The 18160-nt window shown below is 47.4% G+C and overlaps 1 protein-coding gene across 1 annotated transcript in view; it reads right to left on the reverse strand.

The window, feature by feature from the left end:
• The window catches only part of MDGA2 (MAM domain containing glycosylphosphatidylinositol anchor 2), a 683176-nt gene that overhangs the window by 285612 nt on the left and 379404 nt on the right, over positions 1-18160 (reverse strand). The window contains exon 5 of the mRNA XM_074998506.1: positions 9623-9755. Coding sequence (XP_074854607.1) covers positions 9623-9755 — 133 coding nt within the window. The remainder of the gene's footprint in view (positions 1-9622; positions 9756-18160) is intronic.

Here is an 18160-nt window from a genome sequence, read left to right on the forward strand (position 1 = left end):
CATGATGTGGGCTCAGCCAGGGCACAGCCACGCAGGAAGATTTTGAGAAGGAAAATACTTATGCAGAAGATAAGATGAAGCCATTGCTATGGTGTGGCTCTGCCTACAAGAGGAACTATTTTCAGCTGGTGAAAACACAACAGAAAAAAGTGAGTGAGAGACAGTGACCCCAAAGTGACATTTTACTAGGAGCGTGGTGAAACACTCAAATGGATTACGCAGTGATGTGGTAGAAACTACCTCCCTAGAGGTCTTTGAGTTCTGGCTTGACAGATCCCTGGCTGCGATGATTTAGTTAGCACTGGTCCTGCTACCAGTGGAAGGTTGGACTCGATGGCCTCCTAAGGTCTCTTCCAACCATATGCTTCTGTGATCATAAGCAGAAGTGGATCTGGGACACAGACAAGAGGCAGGGCATCACAGCCATCAGTGGTCATTCTCGTGTGTCATGGGGATCATCTGGTAGAAAACTAAACCACCAAGAAAACCTAAGTAGTGCAGCAGCATTGAGTGCCAGATAAGGGGAAGTACCCTGAAGACCAAGGACCTTGCTCCCCTTCCATAATACTTAAACCTTAGCAGACCCTGCCCTACAAATCAAGAAGGCATACACTCAGAATAGCAGAGCTCTCCTACCCTGCGCTCACCTGCACCTCCCCGGCACACTTTGTGCCGCCCTCTGACCAAAGGGAGCCAGCGCAGCAGGTGCAGGCTCCAGACCCCAGGCACCTGCGCTACACTAGGGTATTCCTTCCCTGCTGGTTATTACAGAGACCACTTGAGCAGCACAAGAATCAGACCTCATTAGATAACACAGCTCGTGACACCCTGCATCCTTTATGTGGCCCCACCCTTGGAAAGTGCCTGATCTAATTGGCTCTCTTTCTGCTCCCTGACCTTGGAAGCTAAGATGCCTCACTCTCAGGGGAAAAGCACACGGACAGCTAGGACAGTGCATCAGGCAGGGGCTCCGGATGGGTTGAAAAATGCAAAGGAATTACTTCAAAGAGCACCAGGGGGCCTTATGCACGTGCCCATTTGAGTGGAATCCCAATGGGCATGGATCAAATATAAGACTGCACTGATGGTAAGACCAGTGTTTCCTAAGCTAATTGGCAAATTGCAGCTTTTCAGGTGCCTCTCTTGTTCGGGATAGCCCAGAGATTTATTTTTCCTGAATAGTCAGGTTACTCTCATCCAGTGATTTCCAATCTTTTCACTGCTGTGGGCTGCATATGCAGCTGTCTTGGTGTAAGGCAGGGTGCAGCCACACAATACAAATACTAACCCTATGGGCTTGAGGGTGTTATATGGGCTGCAGTTGTGTGCCAACTGGGCAGCAAGTGACCTGTGGGCCACAGGCTGAGAGCCATTGCTATGGGCACTATTATGCACAACCAGAACATAATGTGATTTCTCCATGTCTGTTGCACAATTAGTTGCAGTGTTGCTGTAGCCCTATTGCTTGCCAGATATGAAACATACAAGGTGGGTGAGGGAATATGTTTTATTGGACCACGTACGCAGAGAGTAGTTATTAATGGTTTTCAATCCGGCTGGAAAAGTATAACTAGTGGGGTTCCACAGGGGTCTGTTTTAGAACCGGTTCTGTTCAATATCTTCATTAACGATTTAGATATTGACATAGAAAGTACATTTATAAAGTTTGCAGATGATACCAAGCTGGGAGGGGTTGCAACTTCTTTGGAGGATAGGGTCATAATTCAAAAGGATCTGGATAAACTGGAGAAATGGGCTGAGGTAAACAGGATGAAGTTTAATAAGGACAAATGCAAAGTGCTCCACTTAGGAAGAAACAATCAGTGTCACACATACAGAATGGGAAAGGACTGCCTAGGAATGAGTACAGCAGAAAGGGATCTGGGGGTTATAGTGGACCACAAGCTAAATATGAGTCAACAGTGTGATACTGTTGCGAAAAGGGCAAACATGATTCTAGGATGCATTAACAGGTGTGTTGTGAACAAGACACGAGAAGTCATTCTCCCGCTCTACTCTGCACTGGTTAGGCCTCAGCTGGAGTATTGTGTCCAGTTCTGGCCACCGCAGTTCAGGAAGGATGTGGAGAAATTGGAGAGGGTCCAGAGGAGAGCAACGAGAATGATCAAAGGTCTAGAGAACATGACCTATGAAGAAAGGCTGAAAGAACTGGGCTTGTTTAGTTTGGAAAAGAGAAGATTGAGGGGGGGCATGATAGCAGTCTTCAGGTATTTAAAAGGGTGTCATAAGGCAGAGGGAGGGAACTTGTTCTTCCTTGCCTCTGAGGATAGAACAAGAGGCAATGGACTGAAATCGCAGCAGGGGAGGTTCAGGTTGGACATTAGGAAAAAGTTCCTAACTGTCAGGGTGATCAAACACTGGAACGAATTGCCAAGGGAGGTAGTAGAATCTCCATCACTGGAGCTATTTAAGAAGAGGTTAGATAGATGGCTTTCAGGGATGGTCTAGAAAGTGCTTGGTCAGAAAAAAGGTTCAGAAAAGGGCGACTAAGATGATTAGGGGCTTGGAAAGGGTCCCATATGGGGAGAGGCTAGAGAGACTGGGACTTTTCAGTTTGGAAAAAAGGCGATTGAGGGGCGATATGATAGAGGTATATAAAATCATGAATGGTGTGGAGAAAGTGAATATAGAAAAATTATTTACCTTTTCCCATAATACAAGAACTAGGGGACACCAAATGAAATTGATGGGTAGTAGGTTCAAAACTAATAAAAGGAAATTTTTCTTCACACAGCGCACAGTCAACCTGTGGAACTCCTTGCCCGAGGAGGCTGTGAAGGCCAGGACTCTATTAGGGTTTAAAAAAGAGCTTGATAAATTTTTGCAGGTCAGGTCCATAAATGGCTATTAGCCAGGGATAAAGTATGGTGCCCTAGCCTTCATAACAAGGGCAGGAGATGGATGGCAGGAGATAAATCACTTGTCTTCTGTTCTCCTTCTCTGGGGCACCTGGCATTGGCCACCGTTGGCAGATGGGATGCTGGGCTTGATGGACCTTTGGTCTGACCCAGTATGGCCGTTCTTATGTTCTTATGGTCCTGCCATGAGGGCAGGTGGCTGGACTCGATGGCCTCTTGAGGTCCCTTCCAGTCCTACTCTTCTATGATTTTATGATTCTGCAGGGGGTAGGCACAAGTCTTCAAGCATCACAGAATTCTTCTGTAGGTCTCAAGAATGCAACTCAGGATGTAGATGTGTGCACAAGAATTTGGAGGGACGAAGGAACCAAGAGCAGCAAAATTGCTGCAAAGGACCCAAAGAAGTTGAAAGAGAACACTAAGCCCAGACAGAGCCAGCCCTCCAGACCTGCCCACATGCGCTGACTGGAGAAGCAGGTTACAAGTGAGCTAAGAAACCAAGACAAAGTTTGTGGACAGGCTGCAGGAGAGAGGAACCTTTCTCCAGGAAGCCAAGTATGGGAGGGGACCACAGAGCGGGTAAGGTCACAAGCAGGTCCTCCTCCAGCTATCAACCCCTTTGAGGGCCCTGCTCATTTGGATCCTTTGTTTGCTAAGTGAATGGCTGGAATACAGCAGTGATGCCCCAGACTGAAGAGGGCTATGGCTCACGAATGTAGACGTACTGCAGCAAGGACCTGTCTAGTGATGCTTCTTGCAGGTTTCCAGACTGGGATCTTGTGGAAGAGGAGGGTCTGAGTCTCCATTCACACCGTCTTAGGGGACAAGGCCTGGATGTGGGGGGAAAGCTGGACAGTCCCAGCTTTCCACCCCATCAAGAAGAGACACCCCAATCAGGGAGAGGAGGTAACAAGTCAGGCATGCTGACCACTAGGCAGCCCAGCCGTTAGAGCTCACTACAGCACTGCCACAAGCTCCCTTGTTTACACACAGCCTCTCTCTCTCTAATAACAGGAATGTGATCTTTGGCAGCAACTTTCTCCCCCAGTTTAGGTAACAGGTTAGACTGAAGGAGACTTGTGACGTGGCCAGCAATGCTAACCATAAGGCAGCGCAGTAAGCCCAAGCTGACATACCCTCGCCACCTTCTTAATGTATCCAAATTACCACATTTATCACTTTATAGCCCCTCTTGACTCTCTCTCTCTCTCGTAACTGTGGTTACTCCTGTTTCAATAGCTCCACAACATATACCAATAAAATACATAAAACAGAACAAATGTGCATCCACCACAGGGGCACATGGGATGCCAGATTCTGCTCTGTTACGCTAGTGCAAATCCAGAGAAACTCCACTCACTCTATGAAGTTACACCAGTATAAATGAAAGCAGATTTTGGCCCCCTATTTCTTAATTAACCATCAACTAGCTATTCTAATCCCATCTCTGAGGGCAGCCAGCCGCCCCAGGAGTTTCTGAAGGTGGCAGGCACTCTGAATTATGGACCATTTTAATTTTTAACAAGCTTGTGGAGAGGACGTTCCCTAAGACTGTTAACATATACCATGGCAACCCTCATTTAAATAGCATCTCTGAGTGCTCTGAGAAGGAACAGAATGCTGCTGACCTCACCTGATGAAAAGGCAACAACCACCGTCTTGGTCACCACACAGAGGACTGAGCAGCTCAAGCACAGATGACAGAAGTGTGTCTATAGCTTACAGGGCATAACCTGTGGCAGTGCTCCAGCTTTGCCTTGGGGGGTCCTGCACTCCTTGGCAACCAGAGATTGCCTCAAGCTCACTGTGACCACCAGCACAGGCCCCCCCATTTCTGGAGGCCAGAGCCACACCCTACTGACCCACCTTGATTGTAGGTCAGCCAAGGGGTTTCCTGTGAGAACTCTCCTTAGTTCCAGTCTTCCCTCCCATGGAGCACCTCAGTGGTGGCCTGAGAAGGGTCAGGGGGAACCCAGAACCTCCTTCTGCTCTGCATTCCAGCACAGGTCGCCCAGGAAACAGATATGGCCTCTTTTTTGTCCACCACTAAAGGTATCGCCCTGCCTTGGACCAATTCCCCAAAAGGCCCTTACCAGCACCTTCCTCCTAATGCCTGACCAAGATCACCCTCCCAGCTCTTCCACAGCACACCCGCTTACTTCCAGCTCCTCAAGCCCCACTCCCCCGAAGCACAGCCTTTTGAACGAGTTCCTGCAGGTTCCTCATGAGCTGCAGACATTCTGACTAGCCTGCCTCCCTTAATGATTTCTAGCAAGTTCTTATTTTGCTCCAAGTGTCTTATGGTGTCTGGTTGACTTCATTGGTTCTAGTCCATTACAACCCCTGCCCTGAACACTTTTCTACACAGGAAAGTTATTTCAAAATAATGACCACTATTTCAAAAGAACTTTCCTAGCATCTACACAATGCAACCATTATTCTGAAATAATGCTGAAATAGCGGGCACCTTATTTCGAAACAGGTAAACCTCATTGTATAGGGGACTGCTTTCTTGTATCATTGTGGCTACGTCTATACTACAGAGATCTTTCGAAAGAAGCCCTTTCAAAACAACGGACCAGGGATCAAAATATCAGACCCCATGAGGACTTCTCTTTAGAAAAAAAAAAAGGGCCTACAGTGTCTACATGTTTTTTCTTCCCAAAGAAGCTTTCAAAAGTGGGCGCTCTTCCTGAAAGGGGAAAGGAAGAGTGATTTCGAAAGGAGTGCCTCATTCTTTTGAGTTACTTTTGAAAGAATGCTTTTTGTGTGCAGATACTCCACTGGATCTTTTGAAAGAGCCCCCTTCTTTTGAAAAATATTTAGAAAGAACTTGCTAGTGTAGATGCAGCCTGTAAGAGGAATACTGCCTATTTCAAAATAGGCATTTCGAAATAGGGGCTGTGTGGATAGGGAATAGAGCGCATTTTGAAACAAGCCATAGTGCGTCCAATGGAGCTACTTCAAAATAGGATCTATTGGGTGTAGATGCTATTTCAGGATAAAACAAAAAGGTAGACTTGTAGCACTTTAAAGATTAACCATATAAGATATTAGGTGATGAGCTTTTGTGGAACAGACCCACATCTTCAGATCTGAAAAATGCTGATAAATGATAACTGAGATGAAGAGAATTTAACAGAAAGATAGAAAATATGAAATAGAACCTGGCAAATCAGCTAGGTAGGATGGAGGTGGGGAGAAAGGGGGAAATAAAATAGTTTCTGCAAGAGTCTTTTAAGTTAAGCAGGCTGCCTGGGATCACTACGGATAACAAAGGTGGGGAAATTTTCCTTGTAATGTGTAAGGTAATTGGTATTTTGGTGAGTCCAAAGTGAAAAGTACCAAACTTGAGAATGAACTCCAGTACAGATGTCTCCCCTTGTAATCTGGTGTTAAAATCTCTGGCTGTGTCTACACTAGCCCTGCACATATTCAGTGCCTCATTAGAATGCGGGCGGCCATGGCACTTCGAAATTGCTGCAGGTCGCTGCCGTGCGGCTCGTCTACACAGCGCTCCTTTTCAAAAGGACTCCGGCAACTTCGAAATCTGCTTATTCCTATCTGCTGATGAAATCCCCTTCGAAATCCCCTTATTCCTATCTGCTGATTCCTATCTGATATGCATGGCCATTTCGAAGTTTTGGGCTAGTGTAGACATAGCCTCTGTGTTTTAGAATGCAGACTTCTAAGCTTTGAATGCTATGACTTGCCAGATGGAAATGCTCAACGTCAGAATTATGTGCATTCAGATTCCTTATGTCTGATTGTGTCCATTTGTTCTTTGGCAAAGTGATTGTCTAGTTTGTCCAATACACATAGCAGATGGGCATTGCTGACACATGTTGGCATATATCACCTTGGTGGAAGTGCAAGAATATGAGCCCCTCTTGTTTAACTGACATAGTTAGATACAGTGATGGTGTCTCCAGTGTAGGTGTGTAGACAGAGTTGGCAACAGGGTTTGTTGCAAGGAAAAGTTCTGGGATTAGTATTTTTGTGATATTGCATGTGGCTACTAGTGAGACTTTTCCTATGGTTAGGTGGCTGTCTGTGGGAAAGGACAGGTCTGTTAGCCAAAGCTTTTCAGGATAAGGCTTGCTTATTCCGGGGCTTCTCTGTAGTGCAGACACATTATTCCGGAATAGCTTATTTTGGAATAACAACTCCAGAATAAGGTGTTCCAGAATAACTTTGCTGCGTACACTTACCCTCAGGGAACAGAAAACTATTCATGCAGTAGCCTGTATGTTCACCTTCTATCAGACTACTGCAGCCAGCTGGTCTTCGTCTGTCATAAACCATGTTCTCTAGCTCAGGAAGTAACAAACCCACATCCTCTGTTGACCAGGCACAGTAATGGGGCAAGCAGCTACACACTGATTGGTGGGTTATACAGCTGCTGACTACAATCTCCAGGACTGACTCTTCTCCCAGTCACCCAGGATTTACACGGGTGTCTCTCCTGAGATCTCAGAGGAGTTGTTCCTGATGCACACCAATCCAACTGAGCAGCATCAGGCCCTCAATGTCTGATATTTTACCTATTTTCACAACCAGCAGTGACATAGCAATTTGATGGTCACGCTTTGGAATCAAGCTATGACTATAGAAAAAAGTGAAATATGCAAATATAAATAAAATGATGAGTTCATCTTATATCCATGTAGTATGCTTATTAAATCTTCAGGTGGCAGCTTCATTCATTCATCAACAGTTTTCAGTTCCCTTTCGACATATATTATTAAAGCATAATCTCACGAAATGTAATTTTCAATCTTCAACATCTTTTGACACTCGCTAACTAACAGCTCTCCAGAAAACATCTACCTGAAGAAATTCATTATCTACTCTAAACACTGAACAGAGCTAACACAAGGGTTTTGCTGTTTGAATTCCAGTTCACAAACATTTCTTGGAAATTGTCTATTCAGTGTTGATACAAAGCAATATAGCTGGTCAAAACTTGGAAAAAGTCTGTCCTATGGGAAAGTTTAATATCTTGAAATTTATTGTGAACAGATTGCACCTCTCATTAGGCCTCATGAGGCAGTTCAACCAGAAGGGGAAACAGTGATGCATCATGGGAAACAAAGTCCAGACGGGATGCTCAAGAAAAGAGGACAACAGGGAATTGAGGTCCATGAGCTATAATTCCCATGTAAGATGCTATGGTGCTCCTTGTTTTTTTCCCTACAAGAAACGAACACATATATCCCTTTGAAACTTCACCCAACACATTTTTGCTCAGTTTGACAAATCAAAATATTTTGATTCAGGTTAACTCAGTCTGATAGAAAATATTTTATTTCAATTTTCCCTACAGAAGATCAAAACATCTTGGCAAAAGTCTTTTTTTTCTTTTTTTCCTTCAAAAAGAAATCAATTTTGAAAAGAAAAAGCATTTTCTTTTTACCAAAACATTCTGGTGGAAAATTCCTGACTCCCTGTATAATACCTCTGGAAGGTTCTTATGAAATCTTCCACTCCAAATCAACTGTGATCCTCTTGCCCTTGTTGAGTAACATCCTACTCTATAAATAGTCACACTGACTACCTTGGGACTTTTCACACAGTAAGATCCAATTTAACCTGGCTCATAGCTTCTTCTTTTAGATTTTATATTAAGGGTAAATTTATAAATAGTTTATAAAGTTTTAAAGTTATTAGTAGTTACTTTAATAAATGGTTAGTTGACTGTAATAGAGTTCAGCATATCTGTATCTACATCTAAATCTACATCTACATCTATATCTATATACCATCTAAAGAAACATCTACTACTGTGCTTAAACCACATACTCATGAAGACAGCACATGATAGTCACTTTTTATCCCTTTCTTAATAATATACAAAGGTTACTTTTATATAAACTATGGCACTTTTGAGGACACTAAATAAAGAAATTATCTGCAACAATTTTATATGCATATTTATCAAACAGCTAGATAATAGAACTATTCCCTAAATGTTTAGGGAAATTGAGATCCTGACCCAAATTGCACAGCTGTCCCATCATGGCTCTGTCCATATTATCCCAAAACTTCGAAATGGCCATTTGCATGGCCATTTCGAAGTCTACTAATGAAGTGCTGAAATACATATTCAGCACCTCATTGGAATGCCAGCAGCTGCAGCACTTTGAAATTGATGCGGCTCACCGCCACATGGCTTGTCCAGATGGGGCTCCTTTTTGAAAGGACCCTACCAACTTCGAAATCCCCTTATTCCTAGTAGTAGCATCCTTCAGTCTATGTAGACTATGGATCGCGCCCTTCGTAGTTCCGTTTGGCATCCTCATTTGCAGCGTCGCCTGTGGATTTCGAAATTGGTAGGGTCTTTTCGAAAAGGAGCCCCATCTGGACAAGCCGTGCATCTGCAAGCACTGCGGCTGCCGGCATTCTAATGAGGCACTGAACATGTATTTCAGTGCTTCATTAGTAAACTTCAAAATGGCCATTTTGCATGGCCATTTTGAAGTTGTGAGCTAGTGTAGACATAGCCCACGTAAGGAGATGAATCAAAATCTTTGATCCAAACATGCACCAGCGTCAGGGAATTTTGGATGAATATTTGAATTTTGCTGCCTCTGAACGTCACTTCTACATAGATCATAGCATAGGGTGGGTCTGGGCATTGGCACATATTGTAAATTACAGCATAGTCCAGTGCAGTCTGTACATTTGGAAGCCATTGTGAAAGTACCAGAGACATGGGCACAATAGACAATTTCACACAATACCTGTTTTATTGGAGAGTCTAAAAGACACCATCTTGTCAGGGATGTTGCACACATTCCTCACCGAAGCAATGCAGCTGTAATTAGCATAGTCCTGAGGCCGCAGATTCTTTAGTTTCAATATCTTTGTCTCCCCCTGCACACATTAAAAAGGTAAATTAGAACAAGATTAAGTCACTGGGAGAGACAGATGATCCTAGCTTTCTGAAACAGAATGCCAGGAGACAAGAGTATTGTTCTGGGCTGGCTAATGGGGAACAGGTGCCAAATTGGAACTGTCAAGAAAGAAAAGTTGATTTTAATCAAGCCAGCTGCATACAAAAACAGTCTGTAAAAAACACTTATAGACATGACCTAAACATTTAACTCCCCATCCCCACCCCCCACACACTTAAACAAATGAAAGGAAACACTTGTTTTGGCAGCAGCTTTGAAGTCACAGTTGCTGACTAGTTGTCAATTCAGGTATTGCATCCTGAGATAAAACCTGTGTAATGAAAAATCATAAGATACTGTAAAAGGATTCCTGCTGCTTCCCTTTGAAAACAGGCTTCCCAGAGATTTTATTTTTAGACAGCAGTTATGCAAATTATGGTGCAAAGATCTGAACTGAGTATTTAATAATGGAGCTCCTTTCGACAGGAACTAGAGAAAATTATACCAGCCAGGCAGGAAATTTTCACATAAGATGCTACAAGAATTGGGCATAGTAGAAAGCCTGCAAAGAGAAATATTTGAGCAAAAAAAATCTCCTAATGAAAAACAACACAAAACCTAATATCCTTGATGGAAATACACAGGTGTAGTGTTTCCCTGGCAAAGTGGTACCAGAGTCCTTCAAGAAGATTGCTAAATGCAAGCCCCAATTTCAGATAACACACTAAAGAAAGACATCAAGAGAAGAAGAAAAAAAAGAGAAATGCAAAGCTAGGCAGATTGGAAGAAAACAGTTACAACAGCAACGTTTTTACGGTAAATCACTGTCAGTTAACAGTGTGTCATCGACATAGAAAACAGCATAAAATAAAGCTGTACTAAAATGTGCTTATGCAATTAGTACCAACAGAGAAACAAAAGTGCTTTTTGTCAGGATCAGCGTCTGTTTCTCAGATTCCTGAGAGTCAACAAATGCACCGTGGAGCAGCAGACAGCACTGCAGACATTGTGCTCTGAGGAGAGGCAGCTGCACATGGAGCACCAGCAGCTTCCCGAGACTGACATCTCCACCGACCCCAGGGCCCAGATGGCAATGGTCCTCCTGGCCCTGCCGGAAACCCTGCAGCCCACAAGGCTCCCCGCTCCCCCACTGGGGTCCTGCAGGCCCTGGCTACAGAGCAACCACCACACCCCATTCCCCATCCCCTAGGGCACCTCTGGAGCCACACCAGCAGCGGGGACTGGTGGGAGAGGCTGGTGGTGGGCCAGTGGGATGATGCAAGGTGGCTCCAGAACTTCCATATGTCGAGGCAGACATTCACGGAGCTGTGCCATTGGCTTGCACCCGCCCTGCAGCACATGGACACCGGCGTGCAGCCCGTGCTCCCAGTCAAGAAACAACCGGGGATTGTGCCGTGGAAGCTGGCCAGCCCGGGTAGCCACCGTTGGGTGGGCCACCGATTCAGGGTGGGCAAAGCCACTGTTGGAGTCGTCCTCCTGGAGGTAAGTCAGGACAGGGTCCCACACCCAACACGGGAAAGAAGGAGTGGGCCCCTGGGCTGGGGGCCCTCCAGGGGAGGGGGCGGCTGGGAGACCATGAAGGGGAGGTGTGGGGCTTGGAGAACCACAGGGCACGCCACCGTGCAGTCCCAGATGCTGATACCCTCCCTGACGCAGGTGGTCCAGGCAATCAACGGTGTCATCCTGCGTAGGGCCGTCCGCCTCGAGGATCTGGACGACACCATGGCAGGATTCGCAGCCATTGGGTTCTCCGACGGCTTTGGCACTCTCAATGGCACCCTCATAGCAATCCACACCTGGACCACAGTGCAGGCTGCTATATAAAATGTGAGGGGTACCACTTGCGGTGCTGCAGGGCCGTGTGGATGCCAGGGGCTGGTTCACCAACATCTGTGTGGGCTGGTCCCGGTGAGCCCATGATGCCTGGCTACTGTGGAACTCTGGCTGGGGCGCCGCCTTGAGGAGGGCACGTATGTCCCTGCCCGGGAGCTCCCCATGGGGGCCATCACAAAGCCACCCTGCGCATATGGACGACAGGGTGTACCCCTTGTAGCCTTGGCTGATGCGCCCCTACGCAGGGCACATCACACCCAGCCAGGACACTTTTAGCCACCCCCTCAACCACACCCACAGTACCGTGGAGCGGGCCTTCTGATGCCTAAAGGTGCGCTTCCGCTGTTTGAATGCGCCCCTGGATGTCAGCCTCTCCAACGTCCCCAGGGTGGTTGCAGCCTGCTGTGCTCTGCACAGCATTGTCGAGAGCAAGCACTAGTGTTTCGTGCAGGGGCGGACTGCGGAGGGCAGCGCTGAGTATGAGCAGCCAGCTGCAGCTGGATGCCTCCAGGCACAGACGGATGGGGTTAGGGTCTGGGAGCCGCTCTGGGAGGCCTTTGAACAGTAACCTCACTGACCCTCCCCTGGCACCCTCTGGCCCACACCCACCCTGCACCACAGCCCCCTCATGCATGGGGGACATCAGGGTGCACAACACAACACAACACAACACATCGCTTTAAGGAGAACGAATCACCTAAACGTGCCAATGAAATGCACTTGAACGAGTAGGTGCGAGGCTGTCTGAACTGGGAGCTAGGTACAGGGGCAAATGGGGGAGAACTGTGTACAATGGGGAGGGCACACCTCTGAAGAGGGGGCCATGGGCAAGGCTGGGCCTAGTCCTCCACAGGTTTTGAGGGCAGGACCCTCGGCGGGTGCATGGCCCCTGCCACCTGAGTGCAGGGGCCTCATCGAGGCTGGGATGGGGGTGGGACTATGCGGAGATAGGGTTGCCAGGGGCTGGAGGCACTGTCCTGGTTGGGGGGCAGGGGAGCTGGGGGGGGAATAGGGGGTGATGGGGAGCAGGCTTGCCCTGACCCGCACTGCTGATGAGCCAGAGGCCCAGTGCAAGCCAGGCGGCCGGGGGGAGGGTGGCCGGGATAAGGAAGGTCAGTTCGGGGGCAGCAGGGGTGGGGATGGGGGCAGAAGGGGCGGTGGTTAGGGGGTGGCAAGGTGCTCCATCTCGGGACAGGCAAGGCGTTAGAGCCCTGCAGCCACCAGGCCCTGTCCTCCCGCTCCATCAGGAGCCACTCACAGAGGACAGCCATCTGCTCCCTTATGCAGCGGTGAGTGCTGCTGTAGCTTCGTCTGGGTTCTGCTGGCAGCTGTGGTGGGCCCTCAGGGGCTGGGTGGGCACAGGCCTGGGTGGTGGGGATGGGCAGGGACAGGACTGCCCCACCCCTCAGAGGATGATTCCCCAGAGACACAAGGGAGAGAGGTGACACATCAGTGCTGCTGCGCGGCCCCAGGGGCCCCACTGTGGCTCCCCAACCATCTCCTGATGCAGCATCTACTCATCTGACCTCCCCAGGGGTCCCACGTGGCCGATGGGGGGGCACCCTCTGGATACGGTCCGGCCCCCACCTCCCTTCCCAGCTGGGAGGGTTGTGGCGGTGTGCCTGGGCACAAGTGCTAGATGCCGCCTTGCCCGGGCCCGGGACATGGCCGGGGAAGGCAGGATGGTGTGCCTCCCCCAGTCAGGGGTCCCCAGTCTGCCTGTTACCTACCTGGGGCTCCGGAGAACTGATCCGGGAACACCAGCCTTGAGGGGGCCTGGCTGGAAGAGCCAGAGGTGATGGCGATACCAGGGGGCCTTCTTCCTCCGAGGCACTCTCCGGCTCCTCTGCCCGCTCTGGCCCAATGGTCCTGGCCGGTCCTGCACCTCCGCTTCAGGATCCATCTGTGGACTGGCAGTGTCTACCACAGCCACCAGGTGAGGAGCATATTTGGGGCCAAAACACTGGTGTAGCTCTCAACAGTGTGGGCACCTCGGGGCAGTCCCTGCCCCCAGTCACCAGCAGGAGTTCCTGGCCCGAAGTAGGCCAGCCAGAGCTCCTTTGCCTTAGAGCGCACCTGACCGGCTGTGCGCTGGGGGTGGCCCCGCTTCCGCAGTCCCTGTGACAGATGATCAAAGGCTGCAGCATTCCAGAGCTCGATGGTGCTGTGATGCAGCACCCCTTCTTCCGCCCACAGGCCAGGGAGCTCTTTGATTTCAGCCTCTATCCAGGAGGGGCCCCTCCTCTTCTGGCCCTGACTCGCCTCTGGTGACCCTTCACAGGCTGGGTGGAAGCACCTCCTGGGGGTCCCAGGGACGTGGGGGGCTCGCCATCTGGCCAGTGGGCCAGTTGGCTGCAGGGTCTGCGCTACTGGAGGGTGTGTCTGGAAGACCTCATGCTCCTGAGGCTTGGGAACACTCTCAGCTTCCTGTACGGGGTTTCTGGGGCCTTGCAGCTTTAAGCGGCTGGCTCCAGAGACCATAAACCCCCTCGGGGCTGGTGAGAGTGTCTCCAGGCTCCATGCAGCCACCACCATGGCAGACCTGCTCTTTCAAAAGAGCGGCCCTGGAGCGTCTGCACATGCCCTCTTTCGAAATTCAAGTTCAGAAGGCGCTACTCTTCCTGAAATCGGGTGGGAAGAGCGACTTCGAAACACGCATCCCTTTCCACCAGAAACAGTTTCAAACAAGGCCACTTTGTGTGTTAACGCTCCACGGCCTCTTTCAAAATTAGGTCCCCTTTCGACATTGATTTTGAAATAAGGGGCTAGTGCCCAGTTCTGGTTGCTCATCTCCAACAGGAAATAGGTGGGGGCAGGCAGATAAGCAAGGCCCATGGGCCAGGTGAGGGAGGGGCTGTGCTCCACACTCCTGGGAGGTGTGGATCCTCATGCAGAAGTGGCAAGGCTGGGAGCAGCCAGTCCTTAGAGCTGCCTGGAGTGCGCCATTCAGCACTCCCGCAGCGATTGAACAGGTGTGTGGCTGCCAACACTCCCGTTGTAGTGGTAGTGGCCGGGAGCGCTGGGCCCTTTTGTCCCTGGCCCCTTCCTATGTCAGCAGGTGTGGATATAGAGGAACATGAGAAGATTCACCAAAGGACAACAAAGATGATGGACGATAATAAATGACTTCACAGTTTGGAGAGACCGAAAAAGATTAAGGCTATTTGTCTCAGGAAGAACATAAGGTGATTGAGGGGGATATGATAAAGGTCTATAAAATAACGAATAGCGTGGAAAAATGAATAAAGAAGGAATCACAGAACACAAAAACCAAGGGGCACCCGATGAAGTTAATAGGCAGCATGTTTAATGCAAACGAGAGTATGTACTTTTTCACACAAGGCACAGCTAACCTGCGGAACTCATTGCCATGGGATAGAGCCATGCCCAGAAGTATACCTGCACTCAGAATAGAAAGAGGTAAGTTCAGGGGGGAGAGGTCCATCAATGGCTATTGGCCAGGATGATCAGGAAGGCAACCCCATGCTCAGGGCGATTCTGAACAGGAGGGGAAGATGGGTGGGATCGCCTCCCTATAGCTCTGGTATTTGTACACTCCCCTTGTCACTGGCCACTGTTAGAGACAGTCCAATGGAACAGATGGACCATTGATCTGACCAGGCCTGCCATGGGGACTAAAGGAAGGCAATTGGCCCAGGCCCCCGGAGCGCTGTGCTGCCATCCCATGCACACTCTGAGGGAGTGGGAGGTGGAGGGGTCAGTGCTGACCCTAAGCCCTGCCCCTTCTGCATGCAGCCCCAGGATCCCCTCCCAACTTACCCCCAGGCCCACTGTGGCGGTTGGCGCCGTAGATGTCACCCTGTGTGGTGTCAGTTGTTAATTAGAAAAATAATAAAGGACAAATCCTCTTTGACTTACTGAAACAGAACTCCCAGTAAAGCAAATGAAAGCTCTAAACAAAGCAGGCATGAACTGGCCTAGAAACTGAAAGAGACAAACACTGAAGAAATCTTTACTGTAAGATTTTCACTCAGGTGTTAATAATATTAACATACAGCTTTACTCAGACAAAATGACTGCCTAAGCATCAAGTGCATAGGATTAAATGGGAAGGCTAGATGGGCTGCATTCAAAAATACTTCACATTACAGATAAGCAGAAAGAGATGAAAATGAAAAAAAAAAGATAAATTTGGCTTGTTCAGGAAAGAAGTAGCCTTAAATGCACTCTTAGTTTCCATCCTATAAACATAAGCTAAGGATGCTGCACTACAATTATGTTAGTAGTCACAGGGAAGTTAAATGTGAAAGTTAAGTACTTGTTCCATAACTGTTCACATGATGAGGATGTTAAATTGGACTGCTCGGCTGTGTCTACACATGCCCCAATCTTCGAAATGGCCATGCAAATGGCCATTTCTAAGTTTACTAATGAAGCGCTGAAATGCATATTCAGCGCTTCATTAGCAAGCGGGCGGCAGCGGCGCTTCGAAATTGACGAGCCTTGCCGCCCCGCGGCGCGTCCAGACGGGGCTCCTTTTCGAAAGGGCCCCGCCTACTTCGAAGTCCCCTTATTCCCATGAGCTCATGGGAATAAGGGGACTTCGAAGAAGGTGGCGTCCTATCGAAAAGGAGCCCCGTCTGGACGTGCCGCGCGGCGGCAAGGCTCGTCAATTTCGAAGCGTCGCTGCCGCCCGCATGCTAATGAAGCGCTGAATATGCATTTCAGCGCTTCATTAGTAAACTTCGAAATGGCCATTTGCATGGCCATTTCGAAGTTTGGGGCACGTGTAGACACAGCCCTCAAATACACACAATAATACATGGGGAAATCTGCACCCCTTTGCAAGGAAGCATGAAGATGACCAGCAAACACTGGTGAAGATGGAAATCCAGAGTTATTAAATCTCTTTGGACAGATTCAGAGAGCAATATAGCCTTTCATGAGACGAGAATGTGGGATTTGATACCTTGCAACATACTCTGGTATATCTGGGGGTCTCAGGGCCCAATTTAAAGCTCATTTTAATTGATGTTTGGACAGCTGTGGACCAGGCCCATAGAGAATGTGAGTCATGCAAGGTTAAGCCTCAGATGTTAACTCCTTGAGGTTGTGGACTAATCTCACAATTTTAATGTGGTTTATGATACATTAATTTCTCCAATTTCCTAAAAGTAATTGTAGCTGATTTGTGTAATTAGTCTAATTATGTCTAATGATATAATTCATGTAAATACAGCAAATGTAATCTTATAATTGAACTGTCCAATTACAATATCTAATGATGATGATGATGATGAAGGAAATTCTTAGGAGGGAAAGTGTGCAACAAGTTTACAGATTATTTTTAAAACACTACCTAAATGACTTTAATGTAGTAGTATATGTTTATATGATCCCACCTCCCTCCGCCCCTCTCAGTTGCTAAAGTACATAATCCCTGTTAACAACTGAGTACCCAGAAATTCTGGTTTCAAAACACTTAAAGCTAAATTGGAGTGGCAGAGTTCCCAAAACACAGATAAAACAATAATTCGCCATATGCTTTATTTAATAAAATAGGAAGATTAGAGGAAATGGCATACAACGGAAATATGGCTCAAATATCATGCTTGCTTTACAATTCCTCTCTTTGGCAATGATAGACAAGTTTAACATCTTTCACTATTTATTTTTCTTAAACTTAATTGTATTGGACTCACAGTCCAGCATCAACACTATCAAGAAAATGCCATCCAAATTGCCTAATATTCAAGAGGCAAAACTCCCATCAATCTGCACATCAGCTCTCACTGTTTGCTACTGTATCTTCAGCAGAACCAGTTATGAAGATACATACACCGTAAACATGTGGGACTCAAACTTTTAATTGCAGTTTTCCTCTTGTGTATCAAATCTCAGATGCACACAGACACCCTTATTCAACCTGAGCACCAATAACTGTAGAAAGGTTATGGGCTGAACTCAAAACACAAGGATTCTGTTAAGAATGCTCCTAATAGCCTAGTAACCATATTTAAAAAAAACATGAAATCTAATGTATGTGACATCGTTTACAGCCTAATAAGTACATTTCAAACAAAAGAGTAAACATTTCCATGATGAGGCATTATTAGTCAAGAAATCCTATCTCAGAGGGAGCCTTTCACTTTTAAATAAAGATTCATAATCCTCCACACTCCTGTGCTCACTAGAAATCAGATGATAAATTAAGAATAATGTAATTGCTTTCAGTAGACCAGTAATGATGCTATACCAGTCTCATTCTCCTCTCTGCAAGGTCCAGTGTGCACATTTCTCTGTAGCATTTGTAAACTACAGCAGCAATTCCAAGTGTATAAATAGCAAAACTGATGGTGCTTCAGTAGCTCAGAATTGTTTAGGAAAGTTGCTGATTGTTCAGCACTAATGCTGACTGAACTAGTAGCTGTTTGTTTCTTTGCTAAGTGGTTGTTCAGATATTCAAAACTCTCTCTCTCTCTCTCACACACACACACACACACACACACACACACACACACACACGCTTGCAATAGAGAGGCTTTTTCTGCCCCTGATTTCATACTGGGG

This window comes from Carettochelys insculpta, chromosome 6 (genome assembly GCF_033958435.1).
Source record: "Carettochelys insculpta isolate YL-2023 chromosome 6, ASM3395843v1, whole genome shotgun sequence".
Classification (NCBI taxonomy): domain Eukaryota; kingdom Metazoa; phylum Chordata; order Testudines; family Carettochelyidae; genus Carettochelys; species Carettochelys insculpta.